Here is a 24,524-nt window from a genome sequence, read left to right on the forward strand (position 1 = left end):
CAGGCACACATCCAAGACAGCTCCATAATGTTGTCCCTCCTCTCTCTAGACCCAGACAAGGTGGGGGGGAAGTACAGAAGGGCATTTGATAGGAATCTCATTCCTGTCTGAGTCTCACAAGAGGCAGGGCGTTTCAGGGGGAAAAGCACTGCTGGCCCCTGCTGTCTTACCTTAGTGTGGAATCCCTCCATGGTTGGAGAACCCCCTCTATCACCTGGCATGGTGCCTAGTGGATAGTCCTGTGTCTTCGGTGGATTTCCCAAGATCTGGCTGGATCTGAAGTGCTGGAAGGCCAGAGTCCTCACTTCTCTGGAGGAGCAAACCCTACTCACTCCGCAAAGAGAACCTCACAATATGTCTTTCCCCAGAGCCTTGTTGGATGGGTTTTCCCAGAGGAAGAGATGATCTAGCCCTGAATATTGACCTCCTGATTTGGATCAACTGGACCCTGAGTTTTGCCTGACTAAAGACACAGGGATTTGGCCGATAGCTTGTAATGTGCTGTGGCCTTCTGTGAGATGAAGTGTTCTAAGCATAAGCTATTTATTATTACTATGATCGTGAGCAGCATACGACCATAAATGGGAACCTGGCACTCCGTCTCTATAGAAACTTGGCTGGAGCACACACATCTTGAACGTTTTCAATGTATTTTTATTTTGTTTAATAAAAAACACCAACCAAGCTTGCATGTATATCTTATATATATAAATATATACAGTATATATAAAACAAATGCGTTTGGACAACACTTTTACCTGTGGCACAAAACATAAGGCATAGAAAGAAGCATAAGGCAAAGTCCTAATCTTTGAGCTCCTGAGCAATCTCCCCTATGCAGACGCGCACTCTGGCTTGAGAAGGATCTTCTCTTCTTTGGCTTTTCAAAGAGGCTGGGCCAGAAATAATCAGAAAGAGGCGAATAAGTTCTAAACTCAAGATGGCTGTGAATGAAACAATGAACATTCCAGACAACTGGACTAGAGGAACTCACCGCGTTGCTCAAAAAGCCTCCTCAGAGGCTAATGATAACGACTTTGCAGCTGCAGCCTTGCTCTGGAGTGATGGAAGGATACTTCGATCTCATGCGGATACAACGGAGAGGGCTTTGGCTTCGGAATTCCCTTTTCTAGAGTGAGCTGGGGCATAGGAAGTGAGGGACACGGTGCTGAACCTCAGGAAAGTCTAGGGGAGAAGTTCAAAGGCTGGATCGATAGGGTTTCTTTTGCAGTCACGTATAAAATAAACAAGAAGGATGGAATTGTCCTTAACTGAAGAAGCTCATAGTATACTGAGCAGAAGCGATAAACCTGACACAAAGTGGTGACATTATCCCACAAGGAAAGAGGAACACCATAACTAATTTGCAGTTCATTTTTCTCCTGCTTTTGTCCCAATAGTCAGTTCAGGGTTTATTTTTCAGCATGAGCAAACTGCTAAGCAGGACAGGTGTCATTTTGTTTTACTCTTTCTTTGAGACAGTGTTTAATTGACTGTCGGTACTTGGTTCCTCTGTAAACTATATTCCTTTGCTTTCAGTCTCAGGTTGGCAATGCTGTTGGCCATGTTCATGCCCTGGGCAGGGCTAGCATTGGTACACGTAGCAGAATAGGTAGCCATGGCGCTGTTGGGGTGGAGAGAAGAGGAGAAAAGAAAGAAAAACAAAATCAGAATCCAGCTGCAAATCAGGGCTGCATTGAACTCGGAAATCAGTCGCTAGGTGAGCGGGTGCTGGCGTGGGCATACATCATGATGTATAATGTTTCAATTATTGGGTGCAACATTCCTTACCATGACTGGACATTTTAGTAACTTGTCTTTTAGCGCACTGATGGATCACCCTGTTTCACGGCATTTCCCAGGCTACAGCCAGCTGAAGTCAAAGGGTTTTGAACCAGGCCCACAATGATCAGTTTATGCGACCAAAGTACACAAGAATGTACTACAAATAGTCACCAGATGCAAAGTTCACATCTAGAGCCAACCTTTGTCAAAGTTCAGGGGAGCTCAGGTCTGAGGTCCTGGTTCTAGAATATACCGGAAGGAACACACCTGCATTAGCAGGAAGATAGACTAGACACAGCCCTTTTCCACTTCTGACTTCTATGATTGGAGAGTCTTTCTAATGGCAGGTTTACCTTGGGAAAATTTGGGGGTTTACTACAGGTACGGGAGCAACGGTTTTGCCAGTGCGGTGCACATATTCCAAATTGCTGGTGATATTTCTAAGTGGCCGCACAAGTCAGAGCTGGACCCTTAGAATTTTACATGCAGTTCAGTTATATTTGCTGCTCGAGACAGAAACTTTCAGATGATCCAGAAGAGACCCTATTCCAGACCCATTTCACAGGAAAATAAACTCAGGAAAGTCCATTTTGCCACAAAGACCTGGATGGACTGTGCCGCCACTTCCTGTATGGAATGGCAAGCAGTTTTCTGTCAGCTGTGTTCGAGCCAAGTTTAGTCAGTCACTAGCGTTCATTGTTACATCACCTGAGTGGCCTGGCCAAGGAGTGAAAACTGAGCTTCATACCAAATGCCACCGAGAAACATAAAGAACAGACCATGAACACTCACATTTCTCACTGCCCAGCCTAGACACGGGCACGGTAGCAGTGCCATGCTTTAGCTTTAGGGAACACCATCTCCTAGACTACAGGAACTATTTGACTCAGCACATCCATTCGGACATTTTTTTTCTAAACACTTCCTTTGCATTTTTGGTGGGGCTGTGGGATAAGATGGACCTTTATCACCGGATAAAACCTCAGCGGCATTCCTATCGGGACACTTTACTCCCATGGCCCTGCTCCATTTTCTCTGTTGTCCCTTTTCCTGTTTAACTGCTGATTGGTAACTGTGAACATGGATGTGGCATATCCCTTTACAGCCACCGTACGGCTGTAACCTGAGATGTCTAGCACCAATTGGAGAACGAATGCACAAGGTGTTACAGAGTGTGACGGTAACTACCACTAAGGATCATGAGACTGCGGGTGCACCTGGGCAGCACATACATGATCTAACAGTCATCTCCCATAAGGCCTGACCCAAAACCTACTGTAACCAAGGGAATTCTTTGCCCTGACTTCCCAATAGCCTTTGGATCAGGTCTGTCAGCCAAACTGGCTTTATTACAAATGCTCAAACTGATTTCAACTCATATTAACTTTGTGGATGTAAAAGATACTCAGCCTGATGCAGGGAAATAATGGGGGAAAGAGGTCAAAACAGCATTAAGGATGAACAGCTTTGAATAAAATACAAACCCACCTGTACCTTTGTCCTGTATTGTAAATTTAAACCTTCAACCCTGAAGTTTTCCTGAGGTTCAATAACGTTTGGTTAAATTTATTATTAATATTTATTGGTATTGTGGTAACACCTAAGAACTGCAGTCATGGAGCAGGACCCCCTTTTGCTAGGTGCTGTACAAACACAGAAAAAAAGGATGGTCTCCATCCCACAGGGCTTGCAATCTAAGGGTATGTCTACACTCCTCAAGCTGACGTACCCACGCTAGCTTGAATCTGACTAGCTCGGGTCTCAGAACAGGGAAACTGTGGTGTCAGCATATCTGATCCTGCCTGGAACCCAGGGTAATCACTTCCAGGGCTAGCCCGTGCTGCCACAGCTTCACTGCTCCAATACCTGAGCTAGAAAGATTAAGGCAGACTTGGATATGTCAGCTTGAGCTGCAGTCGTACCCCATGATTGCAGTCTCGACATACCCTGTGCAAACTATGTTTAACTTTAATGCTACATCTACCTTTCCAGAACAAAAGTAGAAATTACTTGTTCCCGAGAAATTCCCTGAGCAGTTTTTCAGGAACAATAGGTGTGGGTCATTCAGATAAAAGCCCGATCTGAACTGAGGAACTTGCAATGATTGCCTGATGCTGGTTTAAAGACCCCAAAGAAATAAAGTGCACTGAATGAGTGACACAATTTTAGAAAGAATCCTGAGAGTTTGATAGGCTACATTTCTCACGTGTACTGCAGACAATTGAGGAGTATCAGGAAATCAGTTCAGTTTGGGATTTTGTCAAGGCTATTCCCAGTTTTCTGTGATTTTTAGCTGTATCTAAATATCATAATGTAATTTATGCTAATAGGCTGGCATACACCCCTGCACAAAAGGCCATACACCACACACGTCCTTAAAATACATTTTGTATGAGACTCAAGTCGTATCTGGGCGAGGGGGTGGGCGAAAACCTGGGGGTGGGCGGTGTTGGGGGGCCTAACACCCCTGCAATAGAAATACGCTGGGAGTTCTGCTCCCATGTAAACTTGTGCACAGCTGGGGGAGTGATGAAGGGGACCTGGAGAAGCCGGAGTGGCACCCAGGACTGGGCTGGGGAGCAGAGAGTGGGACCTGGAGGGTCTGGAATGGGCCCGGGAGCAGGTAGGATCCCCCAGGATCCTCCTTCCCAGCCTAGAGCCAGCTCCCGTTCCCTCCTGCCCCAGGCTGAGTCTCAATATCTCCCCTTTCTCTCTCCTACCCTTCTACCCTGCACCCCAGCCTGCCTGGTCCTTGTGCTGGCCCTCTGCCCAGAGGTGAATGTCATCCTCAGAGTTTTGAAAGCCCTCTAATGTATGGAAACCTATTTTCATTATACTGGTGTAGAGCACTCAGCACAACAGGGCCCAGATCTTTTACTGGGGCCTGGAGGAACTCCCACGATACAGATAGTGAATAATAATTACACTACCCAGAATCCCAAACAGGAAGAGTCTGCTTGGAGAGTGGAAAAATACTGTAGTGTTTAGTAGCACAACTCAAGGTTTCTGTTTTTCATTCAGTTAAAAATCCCAGCAACCTCATCTGCACGACTATACCACAGATCTGGCTAAATTTCATCTCCCCTCACCAGCAAATGGGTAGACATAAATCCATAATAGGTGCCCAGTTCAATGGGATTTGGGCATCTAATTCCTTTAAACTCCTTTTCCCAAGCTCCATCTACACAGCAGAGGCACAGCAACGGTGCTACAGCAGTGCCACTGGACCGTAGATGCTTCCTACATCAACAGAAGGGGTTTTCCCATTGATGTCGATAATCCACCTCTCTGAGATGTGGATTGACAGAAGAGTTCTACCAGCAGCTTTGCTGCACTTACTGTGTGGGTTGGGGGCCATGAAATTGTTCTCAGCCCTGAACGATGTAGCTCGTTTGACATAAGTTTTAGGTGTAGGCCAGGCCTCAGTCTTTTTGTTACAGTGGCTCCTGATAGAGGCTGGTTTGGCTTCAGTGCTAACCATCCTGCCTGCACCATGAGTTATAATAACCAGGTGGTCAAAGGTCTCTCAACAATAACTTAGGATAGGGGAATTGGAGGAGAGACTAAATTTTCCACTCTCAACACGTTCTACCTCAACAGCAGTCGTCATACAAAAGAACAAACACCTGTCAGGGATTGACTAGGTATACTTGGTCTTGACTCAGCATAGGGGTCTGGACTAGATGACCTCTCATGGTCCCTTCCAGCGATACATTTCTATGATTCTGTGCAATGCAGCATAGAGCTGTGCGAATAAAACAATTGTCAGTTTACCGGCAAGTCAAAAAAAAATAATTAAAATAATCATTTCGAGTCTACCCAGAACATTTTTCAAAATTTTCAGAGAATTGAAAAGTAAAAGAAAAAAAAAGTTTCCTTCAACCCGAAATGTTTCATTTCGGTTTCAAGCATTTTCAATTGTTTTTTTCATTAAATGAAAAGACATTTTGAGGCAAAAAAGTTGTTTCAAGCTAAAAAAAACATCGATTTTGAGGGGAATATTTTGTTAGGGTTTTTCGCAAAATATTTTGATGTTGCCAAATCTGCATTCTTCACTGAAAAAAAGATTCTGCTGAAATTCACCAGCTCTAATGCTACAGGCCTCTACAACGTTCCCAGACACAACAGCTAACAACAGCGTCCTTGCAGCATCTTCGGCCATTATTGGAGAATACTAGGGGAGTCATGGAAAGGGGTTATTATACAACTTGGGAGCCTGGAGCTGGATCTCTCTTTCACTTACTTACATTGTACTATAGCGACCCCAGCCCAGTGAACTACTCCATAGTCTGCTTCATAGTTTGTGTGATTCTATTCCAGTGCATTTCTTAATCAACTCCAGAATATGTCTAGCAACTGACTGAATTTTGAGGGGTGCAGAGAACAGAGTACACACAGGAGAGCAATTGGCCTATAAAAGATCAATAGCTGAATACCCCCACTGCTGTCTTCTTTTGGTTCCAACATAGGGGTGTTACATTTAACTCCCACCAACACTAAGAAGCTTTGTTTGCATACATTGTAAGACGGTGCAAAGAGGCCAGGATACAGGATTTGAAGCAAATACCTCCTTACTTCTAATTTTGACTCTGCTACTGTGTTTCTATGAGGCCTTGGCCAAGTCACTTGCTTTCAGTGGAATTTAGGGGCCAAAATACTTTTGAGGATCTGGGCCTTAATCTCTCTGCTTCACTTTGCCCATCTTCTAAATGGGAATAATACATCCCGAGCTAACAGGGGTGCTGTGAGACGTGGTGAGCTAATGGTTGCAAAGCACCTCAAAGATCAGCGGTATGTGGTTTGGTTAAGCACAATGAAATGTATAAGCTCCTGGGTCTTGCCTTTCTCAATTATAGGGATGGCACAAGAGTTGACAGCAGCCCATTAACTTATTTTTCAGACTAGGATAGCAACAAGGGTGTATAAAACTCACTCAGGTGTTTCCAAGACCCACTGAAGTCATTGCACAAATGCATCTTTCCTGTGTCTCCCAATAGCAAGGCAGATCTGGCAGAGATGCTGGGGGGGGGGGGGGGCTAGGTGACAAGAGTTTTTCCCTCCCCCCCAGAAGCAAGCCCCCTGTAGACCTTCTTGTGATCACCCCAGCCTCTATCTTTCGGCTCTGCTGCTGGTAAAGGGCAGGGACGGTGTGGAAAGAAAGCATTAGCACGGGAAAGCAAAGGCAGAGCCATTTATTTCCCAGCCACCTACCTCAGGCAAAGCAGATCATCTCTGTGGATCTCCTGCCTTTGCTCGCCTGACATCTGCCCATGGCCACTGCCTGCAGGTGTGAGCAGCAGAGACCACGAGTTTCCCCTGCTCTGCCATCCTGCCTTGGGCCTGCACTCCCCCCAGCAGAGCTCTCGTGCCTGCAGAAGGGATGGCCCCAGAGCACAGAGGGGTGTGCTAACTAAGACACCTGGGCTTCAGTAGCCCAAGTAGCCCACAGAGGAGTTTGTCACTGGGGGCACGGAGAAGGGGAGGATCAGTGATCGGGGGGGTGGAGGGGGCGTTGGAACAGGGCTGCTTGTTTTTGAAAGATGAACTTGGGAGCCCAACTCTCCATGTCACAGCAAACTAGGGGGTCGCAACAGGAAGCTGGAGGATGTAGGTGTGTGCTGGGAATGGATGCTGACAGAGCCGGATCCCAAAATCACTGAGCCCTCTGCAGGCCACACGCTTGCCATGTATTTCTGGGCCAGCCATAAGACTTTGTGTACAAACTGCATCCCTGAAGGGGAGAGGGCAGCCCTATGAACTGTGTTACCCTGAAAGGGAAGGGGTAGCCCTATCAACTGTAATGTGGTGGGAGGGGGAACCACTATGAGCTTGACTCAGGGCAGGGGAACCCTTATAAATGGCCTGGAAGGGACAGAACACCCCTAAACACTGTGACCTGGATTGGGCAGCGCACCCATCCACACGGACCTGGACTAGCATGGGGCACCCCTCTAAACACTGCATCTGGCCTAGGCCCACCCACCTAATCCGTGAGTCTGTCAGTTTCTTCCTGCTGCCGTCCCTTCTGTGCTCACTGCCCAGGGCCTGGCGTGGCTCGCGTTCGAGCCCACTTCAGTCCCTGCTCTCCACAGCAGCCCAGACCAGCCTAGCCAGCTGGCAGTCTCCTCCTTGCCTTTCCAGTGACCATGCTGCCTCCACCCCATACAGCCCATACAGAATGCCCCCTGCCCCCTGGAAGTTACCTTTGCAGTGTCTTCTAGAATCCGTTATGAAGCCCCTCGTGTAAACAACATCTTGGGAGGGACGAGGATCTATTTTTAAAAGTGTGAGAGGTAGAAATGAGCCACGCGAGTTCAGCAGGTCCCTGGTACTGTGACCATAACAGCCATAGGGGGTGGGAAGGGAGCGGACATCTGCACTCATCTCTCCTGGACCATCTCACCACCCCACTCCTCCCCAGCAAGCAACACTGCGGGCAAAGCCCCCAGGCTGGGATGCATGCTGGGAGCTAACCCCCATGGGAAGGGGCTTTGCCAGCCAGGCAGGTAAAAAACAGAGGGCAAGTCTGGCCCCAGTGTACAGGGCAAAAAAGTGGGTTCATTGAGATCATCTAGTGTCACGACCACACTCCTTGTCTGTACAGAGAGGGGGCGTCCTCAACCCCTCTTTATTCTGTGAGGTGGCAGTGTGGACATGGTTGAGGACCACTGAGCGAAGGTACCAATAGACAGGAGATGCCACATGGCGAGTGATTGTTTGTTGCATGAGTGCTGTGAGAAATAGGCCCGACTGACTTTGGACAGCAGAGACCTTTGATTGGGTACTTTTCTCTAAGGCCAGCACAGGGGGATGTGGCTTAGCTGGGCTGACATTGGGCTGTATCAGGAGGGAACAACAGCCAAAGGCCTCGAGCCTTTCATTTAAATTCAAGCCACAGTGCTAAAAACATCCTCCAGCCACCTATCCCTCCCCACAAGCCAGCACAAGCTGAGTTCTCTCCTTCCCCCAGAGAGCAGGCCCCAGCTGGCTAGGGACTGCCCAGAGAAGAGAGGTGAGGGCTGTGAATTGTATGAAGTGCAAATGCTAAGGAGATTTTTCCCCTTCTGATTTTACGCTGGCAGCATCTCTCATGGCCCAGTAACTCCCAAAACATGATATCAGGCCAGCTCCCACTCCTGGAGGGGAAAGCACACCCCTCCTCCTTTTAGCAACCGTATTTATCACTTCCTCCCTCTACCGCTCCAGAAAGCTCCCTCTGCTTCGCGGTTCAGCGGAGAGGGAAGCCAGGCCCCTGTTTTGCTACCCTGTTTGTATATTTCCAATACTGGCAAGTCACCTACAGTGTGAGTGGGAGCAACCAGACCTACCAGAGCAACAACGCCAGTGCCAGGAAAAACACTTTCCATGGCAGCAATGAACCTCGCCTGCTCACGTTTTTCCCTTGGCTGAGTCTTGTCCTTGTTAAAAATAAAAGACCTGAGACTTTTAGAGCTTGTCAGCTTGCAAGCCCCAGAACTGAGCAAGTTCAGGCTGGTGCTCTGGGGCCCAACAGCTGAGTCTTGTTGTCTCCTTACCCAGCCCTGTCCCTGTGCCCTAAAGCTGACCAGACAATGCTGGTTCAACCCAGATGAGCCTATTGCTAGACCATGGCACAGGAAGTTCCCAGAACTTTCCCAACCTGTCTAGAGATGGAAGAGTCACGTCAGTTGTTGGCCTCTCTGCTGGGACTGCCAACAAGTTGATGCCTGTGCACTAGGAACGAGGAAGAGGAATCACTCACTAATCTCATATTTGCCACCAGAAGACAGCTTCTTTCAGAGGCTGGTGGCACCCACACCTGCGTTCAAACAAGCATCCCCTAGAGGAAAGATACGGAATTCCCTCTCTGCTCCTGTCAGCCACCCCAGGGCCCAGTGGTTCTAGTTTTTTAACAACAAAAATGGCCAGCTCCTTAAAAGTGCTCAACAAAGGCTACCATTGTATCAGCGTTCCCTTACCAACATGGGTGTTGTTTTGGCGACCCCACTTAATCTAGATGCTGTATTTCAAATGAAGCAAACCAGAAATTAGTCACGTTAAATTCGATTCTTTATTTAAGCAAGCTCACAAAATGTAATGGCTCCGCCTTTCCCTTCTCCCTCCATTCTTTCTTTAAGCTGTCTGAACTGCGTAAAGGGGCCACAAAGGGAGAAGAAACAGCCCCCTAGAGAATCTCCTGTTGCAAGGGGGTTCCTTGCCTGGCACAAGGCTGACATAAATGTTCTATGCTGGCCCCACTTGCAGCCCCAGTCATAGGGGGTGTGTTGAGGATGGACCAGGGGCAGGAGAGGTTTGGCCAGAATGCTGTGTGCTCCAGCTGTGCAATGCCTATAGCAGTGCAAATTAGAGCAGTGCTGGGGTTGCTCTAAATTGTGCCAGGAAGCCTCCCAGGTCAGAATTAGGGAGGCACAAAGGTGGCTTAAAGCCTGTGTGTGGGAAAGGAGCAACAGGAAATCCGTCCCAAGATGTGGCTCTCACAGGGTGCTCCCGGTGAGCGTCACTGTCAGATGAAGAAGGAGCTCTGAAGGTGGTGGCTGGACAAGGCCAGAGGAGGCTGATCACCTAGAGATGGGATATGCATTCACCTGTAAGGCGAGGCTGTTCCCCAGGAGAGATAGTCAGTGGGTCTTGGAGCTGGGCGAGGTACTATTGGCTGCTCCACCGCAGTCACGTCCCCTGAATAGGATTTGAGAAGGGAGGCATTCTTGTTGGCCAGCATGGCTCTCTCGTTCCTGCGGAACTTTGCTCTTCGGTTCTGAAACCATACCTAGGAGGAGGGGGAAAGACAGACAGGCCAGAGATTATAACCTGCTCCACTGATGCTCTGCTTCTCTCCCTGCATTATCAGATACTTGGTGGCCCAGGCACCCTAGTTTGATGGTGGCCTGGAGAGCCAGAACCCCATTGTGAGGAAAGGACCAGCAGTGGACGGGTGTAATGTGTTTGCAGGAGGAGCTTCCATTATGCCTGAGCAGCTAATCATCTTCCCTACCCGAGGTGAAGCGGCAGCATGTGGGAGGTCAAGCTGGGACCCACAGGGGTGATGCTCATGAGCTGGACCTCTCCTGCTTCTGGATATTCCAGGACCCAGGATGATGCTGGTGGCTTCATGTCTCCACCCCAGTGCCTGAGCACCAAGGATCCTCTCAGTGAAGATGCAGATGTCCTATCTGGTCTTTAAGATCACTGCTGCTCTGGGACGGGCTGCTGGCTGCTTGAACCTCATTCCTGAATGACAGGGATTCTTGAGAAGCTGCTGCTGGTCCATTGCCCTGAGCTGTAGAAACGGCTGCTTTTATGTTAGGATTTGCCCTGCTGTCTGAATGCGTGGTGATCCCTTTCCCTGATTATGCCTGGCACTCATGCCCTGCCCTAAAATACAACACACATACCTTTGCTGCTAGCCCGTGAATACGCACACATAAGTTTTCACACACACAAACACTCACGCACGTGTGCACAAGTTATTCGGCTCAGTACAGGGGTACTACGTGAATTTGAATGGCCTGTGTGGTGCAGGACATCAGACTAGACGATCTAACAGTCCCTTCTGGCTTTAATCTCTCTGAATCCATCAATGAACAAACATACACACATGCACATAGGTGTTCTCTCTCTCACACAGGCATGCACGCACACACCCACAAGCTCTTTCCCTTCAGTCCAAGAAACCATCAGAATTTAAAAGGCTGATTTCATTCATTCTCTGACCCATCCCACTCTTGTGCTCTCAAACTCAAACTGCTCAAGGGCTTTACTCTCACCCTCTGCACATCTTGGGGAAACCCCGCTCAGCTGAACTAGCAAAATGTAAGAACAAGAGAGAGTCTATGCTGTTATAACTCTGGTGATAACCGATGTGAACAGAGGTTTGGGAGGTGGACTGTATCCTGCAATGTCACTCTAGGCCTGGATGCTCACTGGGCAGTGGGTTCATCTGTTCTGGTTAAATAAATCTAACTCAAACCTTCATCAGAACCTCTGGTGGAACCCAAGTCTCCTGACACTTGGATAAGGCTGTAAGCAATTTGTTTCCTTGTAACTTTCAGTTTCATACAGCTCTGTGTTTCTGGGCTCTGGCAAGGATCGAGAAAGGTCAAGAACAGCTAGCCAAAAACTCAAAAGGTAATAACAAAATGTTTTTTAAGTACATCAGAAGTAGGAAGCCTGCTAAACAACCAGTGAGGCCCCTGGACGATTGAGATACAAAAGGAGCACTTAAAGACAATAAAGTCTTCACAGAGAAACTAAATGAATTCTTTGCTTCAGTCTTCACGGTTGAGAATGTTAGGGAGATTCCCAAACCTGAGCTGTCTTTTGTAGGTGACAAATCTGAGGAATTGTCACAGATTGAAGTGTCACTAGAGGAAGTTTTGGAAGTAAATGAGAAACTTAACAGTAACCAGTCACCGGGACCAGATGGCATTCACCCAAGAGTTCTCAAAGAACTCAAAAGTGAAATTGCGGAACTATTAACGATGGTTTGTAACCTGGCCTTTAAATCAGCTACTGTACCCAATGACTGGAAGATAGCTAATGTAACGCCAATATTTAAGAAGGGCTCTAGAGGTGATCCTAGCAATTACAGACCGGTAAGTCTAACATCAGTACTGGGCAAATTAGTTGAAACAATAGTAAAGAATAAAATTGTCAGACACATAGAAGAACATAAATTGTTGCGCAAAAGTCAACATGGCTTCTGTAAAGGGAGATCATGTCTTACTGATCTATTAGAGTTCATTGAAGGGGTCAACAAACATGTGGACAAGGGGGATCCAGTGGACATAGTGTACTTAGATTTCCAGAAAGCCTTTGACAAGGTCCCTAACAAAAGGCTCTTACATAAATTAAGTTGTCATGGGATAAGAGGGAAGATCCTTTCATGGATTGAGAACTAGTTAAAAGAATAAAGGGTAGGAATAAATGGTAAATTTTGAGAATGGAGAGGGGTAACTAGTGGTGCTCCCCAAGGGTCAGTCCTAGGACCAATCCTATTCAACTTATTCATAAATGATCTGGAAAAAGGGTAAACAGTGAGGTGGCAAAGTTTGCAGATGATACTGAACAGCTCAAGATAGTTAAGACCAAGAACTTCAAAAAGATCTCACCAAACTAAGTGATTGGGCAACAAAATGGCAAATGAAATTTAATGTGGATAAATGTAAAGTAATGCACATTGGAAAAAATAACCCCAACTATACATACAATATGATGGGGGGCTAATTTAGCTACAACTAATCAGGAGAAAGATCTTGGAGTCATCATGGAAAGTTCTCTGAAGATGTCCATGCAGTGTGCAGTGGCAGTCAAAAAAGCAAACTGGATGTTAGGAATTATTAAAAAAGGGATAGAGAATAAGACGGAGAATATCTTATTGCCCTCATATAAATCCATGGTACGCCCACATCTTGAATACTGTGTACAAATGTGGTCTCTTCATCTCAAAAAAGATATACTGGCATTAGAAAAGGTTCAGAAAAGGGGAACTAAAATGATTAGGGGTTCGGAACAGGTCCCATATGAGAAGAAATTAAAGAGGCTAGGACTTTTCAGCTTAGAAAAGAGGAGACTAAGGGGGGACATGATAGAGGTATATAAAATCATGAGTGGTGTGGAGAAAGTGAATAAGGAAAAGTTATTTACTTGTTCCCATAATATAAGAACTAGGGGCCACCAAATGAAATTAATGGGCAGCAGGTTTAAAACAAATAAAAGGAAGTTCTTCTTCACTCTGCGTACTGTCAACCTGTGGAACTCCTTGCCTGAGGAAGTTGTGAAGGCTAGGACTATAACAGGATTTAAAAGAGAACTGGATAAATTCATGGAGGTTAAGTCCATTAATGGCTATTAGCCAGGATGGGTAAGGAATGGTGTCCCTAGCCTCTGTTTGTCAGAGGGTGGAGATGGATGGCAGGAAAGAGATCACTTGATCCTTACCTGTTAGGTTCACTCCTTTTGGGGCACCTGGCATTGGCCACTGTAGGTAGACAGGATACTGGGCTGAATGGACCTTTGGTCTGACCCAGTATGGCCATTCTTATGTTCTTATGTCACTCACAGGGTGTTTCCAGCCTGAGCAGAAGCAGAAAGCCTTGGCAACCCCATGAAGAACCCTATCCTCTTGTGATTCCCTACCCAATCTTGAAATCTCTTGAGGTTCAGAACAAGTCAAGGGGATCTTTAGCTCTAATATGGACCATTCGTGGCAGTCTGGTGGTGTGATGAGACTCCCTGAGTGCACAAAGCTGGGATAACCAGCTCTCTCTGCTTCCCTCTCCCCAGGATCTCTAAGCAATGGTACATGGTTAGAGTGATGCTGCACTCCATCAACTCCCATCCAACATAATAGCCCCTTGGGGCCTGTTACTGCTGCCACAAGTCCTGAGGCTGCTTCAGCTTGCACAGGGGCACAAGGGGGGTTCAAACCCACGTTTGCTTGCCATACTGGGTCTACATGGAGTGCAGCTTAGCCAGACCAGAAAGCTAAAGCCAAGATGCACAACCGAACTTTGGGATCTCAGCTGAACATCTCAACCTTTTGAGGTTTCCCTCATCATGATCCAGAACCTCTTCTCTACCCCCAAAAGTAGCATAGCTTTGCCACTATAATTAAATATTGGGTGTAATGCCTCCATAGGAAGTTCAGTCTACAGTGTATAACCCACACAGCTCACTTTGGAGAAGGCTTCTTGACTTGGCATTTTTGCCTGTGTCGTCAATCTGATTACAAAAATGGACACCACTTCCAAGCCCCTGCTGAGTTGTCTCTGATTGCCAAAGCAGATTTGCACTTGCGTTTCTTTCCTGACACATTCCTACAGAACTTAGCAAATTCTCTCCCTGCTATAGAATTCCATTATCTGGCTGAAAAATTCTACAGAAAGGATCCTATTCTCTATTCAATTCTTTGGATTTTTCAGATATATTTGGGGCAGGGACTGAGGATGAAATTTTCAAGAGTACCTAAGTGGCATAGGAGCTCCCATTTTCAAAAGTAACACGCACCCAGGATCCTAAGTCCCATTGACTTTCAGTGAGACTTTTGAAAATAGGCTTCTAAGTCACTTCTGAAAATTGTGGCCCTTGTCTTTGTATGGATTTGTACAACACCTAATGCTATGGGGCCTCGATCCCAATCTGGGGCTCCAGGGCTCTACTGCAATAAAATTATTGTTATTGTCCTGTTTGATTTCTATAAAACCCTAATGTTTCACTCTATTCAATATGATAGAGCTTTTCAGAAGGATCTCTATGGCATTTATATGTTTGAGAGCTTTACTGACAGTAAGGCCCATGTTCTTTAACAATCCTCTATCTCTGCAGCCATCGTGCTGGCTGGGTGAAGGCTAAAGCCATGGCTTGCTGACAGTACCTGGATGAGATGGGTGGAAGATTGACTTCTGGCATTACTTACCTGAACTCTGGCTTCAGTGAGGTTGACTCTGCGTGCGAGGTCTTCTCGTACAAAGGCATCAGGGTAATGTGTCCTCTCAAAGACTCTCTCCAGCGCCTGGAGCTGGCTGCTGTTGAAGGTGGTCCTGTTTCTTCTCTGCTTTCTTTTCTTCTTCTCTTCCGAGTTCAGCTGATCATCTAGAATGGGAGAGAATCAGACAGGTGAAGTGCTGGAACTAGATTACTAGTGTTTCTGAAGCATCAACAATTACCTTTAAAAAAAAAATTTAGATCTCTGCATCATTAATTTAGATCTCTGCATCATTTGGATGAGAGATAAAAAACAAGATCCTGGCCACTTGGATCAAAGTTGAGACACACATTTTTCATAGATTCATATAAATGAATATATTTGGATGCCAGAATAAATCATCCTTATCATCTAGTCTGACTGCCCCTGGAACACTGGCCAGAGAACTTCCCCCAGTGATTCTTGTATCAAAACCCATAACTTCTGGCTGAGCTAGAACAGACCTTTTAAAAGAGATTAAACATCAATTTTGGAAGTCTGGGCCTATGGCTTCATGTCCCTTTCTTCACCAATTGGTCCTGGGACTGGGACTTTTCAGCTTGGAAAAGAGATGGCTAATGGGAGATATGACTGAGGTCTATAAAATCATGACTGGTGTAGAGAAAGTAGATAAGGAAGTGTTGTTTACTCCTTCTCATAATACAAGAACTAGGGGTCACCAAATGAAATTAATAGGCAGCTGGTTTAAAACAAACAAAAGGAAGTATTTCTTCACACAGTGCACAGTCAACCTGTGGACTTCCTTGGCAGAGGATGTTGTGAAGGCCAAGACCATAATAGGGTTAAAAAAAGAACTAAATAAGTTCATGGAGGACAGGTCCATCAATGGCTATTAGCCAGGAATGGCAGGAATGGTGTCCCTAATCTCTGTTTGCCAGAATCTGGGAATGAACGACGGGGAATGGATCACTTGATGATTACCTGTTCTGTTCATTCCCTCTGGGGCACCTGGCATTGGCTGCTGTCGGAAAACAGGATACCGAGCTAGATGGACCTTTGGTCTGACCTAGTAGGGTCATTCTTATGTTCTTTCTTGAAGCTGTCTTTCTAATACAAATGTTTCCCTCTGTTCCACATTGCAGAGGGTAGCAAACCGACAAAAATCTTCCAAAGTTTGGATAGGAAACATGTGGAGGGAAGTGAAGACTAGACTGAATGCTTCCCTCTGCCCAATGCTGGTAGAAGCCCTTCTGTGCAGACAACTTAATGCAGACATAGGGTCAGAGCTTCATCTAGTATACACTGGCATAGCTCCACTGAAGTCAATGGACCAGATCCCCATCTGGTGTAAATCAGCAAATCTCCACTGAAATCAATTTTAGGAAAAGAAAATAGGAACTCTGGACCTATTCAGCTTGGGGAGCTCACCATCAGTGTGTAGGGCCCTTGATGTGGAGAAATTACGCTGCTAGAGTAGATGTCGAAGGTCCATCAGGTCTGGGCTGGGATTCCTCAAACCCTTCAAACTCTACTGGATTTAGAAGGCCATCCTCCTTGCTTCTTCTACTCTAACATTAATTCATCTTTCCGCCCCATTAGACTATGATCAAGGGACTTTTCTGTGAAGGTAGGGCAGCCTTGGGATGAAGGCACTGGCATAGCATTTAGGAGACCTGATCTGCCATGGATTTTCTCTGTGACTTTGGGCAAGCCCACTTTACATCTGAGGCCTGCAGAGATTAAGTAGGGATAACATCTCCTTCCTCCCACCTTCTCCCTGTCTGTTCATTTACAGAGTGAGCTCTTTGAGTCAGGAATTGTCTCTTACTGTGTGTTTGTACAGTGACTAACATAATTGAGCTCTCATCTCAGTTGGGACTGCTAGAAGCTATCCTAATACACGTTATTATTGGATGGTTTTTGTATTTGGTTTTTCTCTTGGCACATTTTTTGTGATGAAGAAGATAATGTTGTTCTCCATCACTAGCTGTTGCGGTCAATGCATGCTTCTGAGGTCTCCCTAATTTCCAGCTGCTTTGCTTTTTTGCAGCTGAAATTCTTTGACTGGCTACCTTCTTCTGCTCCAAAACTTTGCCAGTGAGACCTACCATAAGTAGCGGCTGCTGCATATTCCCCCTCCTCCATCCCTTTACCACCAGAGGTGATTGGTTCACATGGCTGAGCAAAGGACCAGCTGTTCTAGTACCACTCATTTCAAGTACCTACCCTGTTGCGCTGAAGCCAGAGCCAAGTATTGAACTGAGGATTTAGAACCACCAAGATAAAAACCATGCCCACTGCATTAATAGGGAAATGCAAAGACAATCCTATTCCCATGTGCACAGATGTGCCAGGATACTGAACGAACAGCACAGTGGTCAGATACAATGGTAATCGATCCGCTTACCCATTGTCCTGCCATGACGCAGCTAGTTATGGGTATGCCCAACCTCTGCTGTTTTGTGATAGTGACCTGGATCTGGATGAAAATTTCACCACCAAATTATTTATTGATTTAGCCCCTTGCTGCGAATGGTCCACAGACAGGTGGCGATTTTTACGTATTTGTTTGCTCGTCAGCACTGCTTGGTTCACGCTCAGAGCTCATCCATTTCAGCTTAGGCCTTATTCACAAGTGTCTGCTGCCAGTATGCATTGTTCCCGAGTCACTGGTTGCCCTACATGATTAGTCACCTAACTCACATAGAATCATAGAATCATAGAATATCAGGGTTGGAAGGGACCCCAGAAGGTCATCTAGTCCAACCCCCTGCTTGAAGCAGGACCAATTCCCAGTTAAATCATCCCAGCCAGGGCTTTGTCAAGCCTGACCTTAAAAACCTCTAAGGAAGGAGATTCTACCACCTCCCTAGGTAACACATTCCAGTGTTTCACCACCCTCTTAGTGAAAAAGTTTTTCCTAATATCCAATCTAAACCTCCCCCACTGCAACTTGAGACCATTACTCCTCGTTCTGTCATCTGCTACCATTGAGAACAGTCTAGAGCCATCCTCTTTGGAACCCCCTTTCAGGTAGTTGAAAGCAGCTATCAAAGCTATCAAACATGGTTGGTTGGGTTTCCATTTTCTGCAGTTTGGAAGAACTATACTTTATAAACAGGAAGACTACTCGAAGAACTCATTGATTGGTTGCTTCTCTCAAGAAAGCACCGGAAGATCATTTTCGGGGAGAGAAAGAGGAAGAGAGTGTGCTAGCAGGAACTCAGCAGGGGCTGGGAGTTTTTCAATTTTTCTTTCTCCTCTTCTGCAAAGGAAAAACCATTGCATTTGCCTGTGTGCCTGAGCCTTGGGTTTTTAACAAGCTAGATTCCTTCGTGATTGACAGAGAAGACAGATTTATTTGCTGGCTAGGAGGCCCAATATTCAGCGTTCTCTTGTCATAGTCAAGAAAAAGCAATTGAATGTATCCGTATTTGCTCAGTCCCAGCTGCAAAGGTTACAGAAAAATCCTTGTCTGGGTCATTTAATTGCCTTTATGCCAGGGCTCTGGCTGGGGGTAGGGAGGGGAAATTCACTGTGCATGTCCCTATTCCCTATATAACGTCACACACTATTTCACAAATCTGAAGCAGGCAATGACTTCCACTGGTCTTCATTTTGTGTTGCACAGTCGTTCACTAATGGCTCATCACGGTCATGAAGCACAGAGCTACTGCAAAATGTGCTTCACATGCCCCATTTGCTTGTGGTGAGTGTATTCGTGACAGGTCTCTCCCCTGGCTCCAAGGAGCACTGCCGTCATCCTGCATTAAGTGCTGTGCATCTATTGATTTTCCCACGTTTGGCCGTTCGGGAGCACGCTCACTGCCAGTCTTCAACAATTTAGCGTGCTCCCATTGGCATAAGCTGCACTGAACTAGCTTGCTGCTCCGTTTGATTCGTTGCCTCAGTGCAAGCAGCCAAACCTAGGAGTTGCTGTATTCTCCCCCTTCCCAACCACCACACTATTTCCTATATCTGCCATGAGCACGGATTGAAGGTACTGATCTCCATTTTCTGTCATACATCAACTGCTCGCTGCAACCATTAACTGCATGGACAGGCAGTAGTTGTGAGCAGTGGGGTCACCAGTCTATATTGCATATGATTGATTGCTAGGCCTCTGGCTCAGGGGCAGGATGGATTTAGATCTGTAACTCCTACACTTGCTCTAAATAGGAAGGATGGGCTAGTAGAAAGGGCACTGGGTTAGGTTGCAGAAGATCTGCCATCAGCTACAGACTTCATGGGTGACCTTGGACAAGTTGCTTGACTTACCTTGTGCCTCTGTTTCCCCATCTGTAAAATGGAGTAATAATTCCCTATTTCATAAGATTGTTACAAAGCTAAATTCTAACTCTAATGGATTGATTTCTAAGGATGCCACCCAACTGGGCACAGCACAACCTTTCCAGGTGACTTTTAGAGGCAGCAACTCTCACCAGGGCAATTCTCACCAACTATAACAACTTGCACTAGGGTCCCAAGACTGCATTTTGAAGACCTCTGTGCTAAGATAATTGGATCGTGACTTTTGTGTTCTGGACAAAAGTCCATCATATACTACAGTAAGGCCACCAACCTTACATTCACTTTTGACCCTAGGCTGCTCATGCTCTCCATGCTGTAGGTCAAAGGCCAATGCACTGACCCATTTACCTTTCATCCCCATGGTAATATTTGTAACACCCTTGCATAACGTAACGGAACTTGCAAACCTGGATGTCTGGGTGACAGCAGATTGCTTTTCATGTACCAGCATTTCTCAAAGGGCTGTATGTACAGATGATAAGCTATGAGGAGATACAGAATATACATCAGAGATTCCAGCTATTCAACTTAAGGGGGTGGGGGAGTTCTCTGGCTGTGCTATGCAGGCCAGATGATCACAATGGTCCCTTCTGGCCTTGGAATCTATGAATGAATCTGTCTATAAAACAAAACCTTTTCTTGAGCCAGGAACAACACTGAGGACCAAAGCTTATTGGACATGTGTAGCCACCATTATCAGTGTATCTGGATTCATAAAAGAACAAGGATATCAGGGCCTGATCCAACACCAATTTAAGTGCATGGGAGTCTTTCCTTTGACTTCAGTGGAGTATGGATCAGGCCCTTAGTGTGCAAACAGTGTTTGCTATTAAGTATTTGCTATTTGGCATTGGTTATTCTCCTGTTTAAAATGGTTTCAATCATCCAATCAGGAGCAAAAACAAAACTATGGGACTTGGGTGACCCATCACACAGAGTTTATGAATAAACAGTCTTGGATTCATGCATGATCCACGGGTATTTAGTTGCTTGGTCAATAATTCAACAGATAGCGATCAAATAATGATACAATGTAATTATAAACAAATTTAGGAAAACTGTTATGGGTTCACAGGTAGTGTAGGAACAGAAAAAAGGGGTTCAATCCATAGACTAAATCCAGCCCTAGTGAGCAGAGACCAAGTAAGATCTCTTTCCCTGTCACAATCCCAGGACAGTCTGCTGTTGTTATATGTTAGTTTTACATTGTCTACTCATATTCAGTGGATCCTTACTCACTTCAACCCCCAGATTACCCACAAAAGATAAGGAACCAAAGAAAGACATCAAAGGGGATGAAATAGAAAAATATCTAGCAAGACATTGATATGGAATGAGCTGGGGCCCAGCCAGTTTCTCTGCTACTTGAGTGTATTTTCTGCATAAACATACTAGGGGAAAAATCAACCCTTAAAAGGTTAAAAATAAGAAGAGCCATGCAAATAAAAAGTAAAGTCTGCTCTGGTCAACATCCTGCATGGTGGAAGCTCATAACAGAAAGGCTTCCCGGAGCAGAAGAGACAGCTTGAATTTTGGCCCTTCAGTTTACATGGGGTGTCTGCCTTTCCTCACCAATCACTTGAATTGTGAGCCCTTTGTTTACCTTTGCTAACATTGGAGACCACAATGCTATCGTGGCACTTAAACAAGTGCTAGAGTGAATGCAAACATCACTGGTAAAGTTGACAGGTGTCCTATAGTGAATGTCTCCAATGAGCAATTGTATCAGAGACTAGCATAGAAAGAATAGAGGTTTGCTTATTATCCCGCTCACCAGGTCCCAATGCAAACCAGTGCAAAGGCATCCTAGGCAAAGGTGAAGTTTGGTTCCTCCCATTACTCCCTGCTCCACCTTATGCAAACTAGCTCGCTCGGAAAACCATCCATCCCTTCGTTCCATCATTACTTCTTCCATAACAGCATTACTGTTCCTGCTTCGTCAGAGACCACAGAGCCCTTTAGTTCCACCAGAACCTTAGCATTTGATGCAGCAGTGTGGCAGTGTGGCTCCAGATGTCCCGCAAAACATTTAGGGAGCTAAATTTTTATATACTGGGTAGTCAAACCTTTGGCCAGCTAGGTAGGGAACTATCCAAGAGTTTGCTGGAGCAATAAGACCATGTAGAACATGGTCCGAGATGCCTTGCTCTTCTCAGTAGCTTTGTTTCTTCTGAACTGATCTTAATGAAAACACTGGGGAGTTATTTTCTCCTCTTTATCTCACTCACTGGCCTTATAATGAGGCTTACATCCACCATGCAACAGGATTGATTCTCTGCCTATTTACATTGGTTTTATGCCAGGGGAACTTCACTAATGTCAGTAGAATTGCACATGCATGAACATGGTGTCCCGGAGTAGGGAATCAGACCCATAATACCGCTCCCATATCTTCACCAAACCATAATAGTTTGACACAGCTGCTTCTTGTAATCTGTACCCTGCCCGGCTTCATATTATTCAACTCTAAGGGTGTATGTACACTGAAAAAAGAAAAAAAAAAAAAAAACAGCAGCAGCGAGCCGCAGAGCCCAGGTCAACTGATTCAGCTCATGAGGTTCCCACTACAGCGCTAAAAGCAGCAGTGTAGACATTCCTGCTCTGGCTAGAGCCCAGGCTCTGAGAAGCCACCCCCGCACAAGATTTCAGAGCCTGGGCTCCAGCCTGAGCAGGAATGTCTACACTGCTGTTTTGAGCCCCGTTGTGTGAGCCCCGCAACCCACAGTCAGTTGACCTGGGTTCTGAGACTTGTTGCTGTGGGCTTCCCCTGCCCAGTGTAGACATATCCTGCACTGGAACTTTCAGAGGTGTCTTGGCAGTTGGGCGCCTCACTGCCATGTAATTCCAAAGGGAACTAAGGTCCTAATTCCCTTAGGTCTTTGAAAATTCCAGTCTAAAACTTTTTCTGATGTATGGTCATGTGGACAATGCCATGTCAAGTGAGCAGGTGTATTAATAACAACAATTTGCACTGACAGCATCTTCTCTCTGAGGAGCTCAAACATGCATGAATAGCTTCACAGCATCCCTGTCTGTCAGGTCAGCATCTGTTTCCATGCTGTAGGGGGGAAGGAGAGAGCGAGGAAGGGATCTGGGTCCAGCAAAGTACTGAAGCATGTGCTTAACTTTAAGCATGCAAATAGTCTCACTGAAATCAATGGGGCTTCTCATGTGATTAAAGTTAAGCATCTACTTAAGTATGTTGCTGGATTGGGACCTTAACGTTCTTAAATATAACAGACCAGATCTTCGGCTAATGTATATCAGTGTGGGCCCATTGAAGTCGAAGGAGATACATCAGCTATAACCATCTGAAGATCTGGCCCAATAGATTTAGAATAAAATAAAGCACTATGCCTCACCTCTCCCATAGTGATACTGCCTTCTTCCCTAGTGTCGCTGGGAAAGGGTGCAGTCCCAAGACAGGAAAGTTTTTATTAAGAACATGAAATCCAAAATGTGTTGTTTTTCTGAGCACCTGTTTGGGATGCTTTTTGCTGTCCATCTGGTAACAGTTACTGCGCCTGAATACCTAAAGTCCATACAATTGGGAACAAAGGGACATTCCACTTCAACTGAAATGCAGTTTTCAGATTCCAAAAGATTTACCGCTCCCATATCTTCACCTCCCCTCACTAGACAGTCAATCCCCAGACAGATTCCTTTCCAGTCTGGGAATGCCTGGATACAAACATGCCCATGATTTCCTTGTATCTGAGAGGAAGTGTTTGGAGATTAGCTTTAAACAGGAGTTTTGAATCTTTAAGCCGAGATGGAATGTGTTAGAAAAGCAAGTGTGTTTAGGAATTTTGGAGCAGTAAAGTATGGCCACACGGGGTAACAGCGGGTCATCCTGATTAGGCTACATGAAGATGAGTGGGGGAAAGAGTGGGACACAGTTTAATTAATACTTGTGCTGAGTGTAGTGTTGGCATTTCTGGTTATGCTTTTTGTGGGTTTATTTCAGCCAGTGATGGGGTTGATATACGAAGGAGGTGATACTCTACTGCCTTCCACCTTGTGTAGTCACCGAAACCTGTGCAGAGGGAGAGAACTCGGCCAGTGATGTGAGTTCTGACAGGGTAGCATTTTACACTCAGAGCACACAGTGCAAGGCAGGGGAGAATCAGTCTCATGGTAGTTGCCTTGTGGTGTTTCAGTTCCTCGGACAGTGGAAATACCGCAAGACTGGCTGCTGTGGTTTGTGGGCTCCACAGATGGTTTCTGGAGGCATTAAAAAAATCCATGAAAATTGTAAGTGCCAATACAAAGTCAGAGATTTGGCTTTTGGGGGAGGTGTCCACCTATGGCTTCCTCTGGAATCCAAATGAAGGTTTCTATTAATACAGGTTCAGCGGAGGATAAAAGGGTCAGATCAGGGAGTCTTTCCATTCACTTCAGTGGGCACTGGATTGGACCTGAAGTAAGGGCAATGCAACAGAGGCATAAACTCCACAGAGGAACCCTAGTGAAACAATAACAAATGATGGGCAACCCTCATAAGGGCTGAAGGTTCAGTGTAAGTTGTCTGTGAAGGGTCGGGTTGGGTTTTTTTCCCCAGTATGTCTGTGGGAACCAGGCAACTGTTTCCAATCAGCAGCGCTGCGGATAAGTAGTTGGGTCAATGTTCAAATAATACCACTTCACTCTTCAAGTGGAAAACCCAAGTGCCTGAGTCCTGAGCTGGACTCTTTTGTGTAGGGAGTTTGGGAAGGATTCTGAACCCCGCCCGGCTGAACCACATGTGTTGTGTGATCCCCTCCACCCCAAACTGGCCCAAGTTGTTATGAGTTTGGCAGGCATAGCTTCACCACAACTTCATGACATTTGGATCACAACATCCACTGGGCTACATTGCTGCAAACAATCACATTGTGCTGATAGCCCAGCATGTCGTGTGCATTAAGCACCCAGAAGAGGGAGAGTTCTGAGTTTGAGCTCAGATTCTAGCTCATTGACCTTTATGACCAGAATCTGGGGTTTGCTAACTCCTAGGGATGGAGGA

The 24,524-nt window shown here is 45.9% G+C and overlaps 1 protein-coding gene across 2 annotated transcripts in view; it reads right to left on the reverse strand.

The window, feature by feature from the left end:
- Nucleotides 1–694: 694 nt before the first annotated feature.
- The window catches only part of PRRX1 (paired related homeobox 1), an 82,728-nt gene continuing 58,898 nt past the window's right edge, over nt 695–24,524 (reverse strand). The window contains exons 2-5 of one of the 2 annotated variants that reach the window (XM_073358197.1): nt 15,200–15,375; nt 10,371–10,552; nt 7,989–8,057; nt 1,540–1,624 (exon numbers count right to left, since the gene is read on the reverse strand). In XM_073358197.1, the coding sequence (XP_073214298.1) occupies nt 8,003–8,057; nt 10,371–10,552; nt 15,200–15,375 (413 nt within the window). In that variant the 3' untranslated portion in view covers nt 1,540–1,624; nt 7,989–8,002. Of the gene's footprint in view, nt 1,625–7,988; nt 8,058–10,370; nt 10,553–15,199; nt 15,376–24,524 lie in introns of both variants that reach the window. The other variant, XM_073358196.1, reaches the window with a different exon arrangement.

This window comes from Lepidochelys kempii, chromosome 8 (genome assembly GCF_965140265.1).
Source record: "Lepidochelys kempii isolate rLepKem1 chromosome 8, rLepKem1.hap2, whole genome shotgun sequence".
Taxonomy (NCBI): domain Eukaryota; kingdom Metazoa; phylum Chordata; order Testudines; family Cheloniidae; genus Lepidochelys; species Lepidochelys kempii.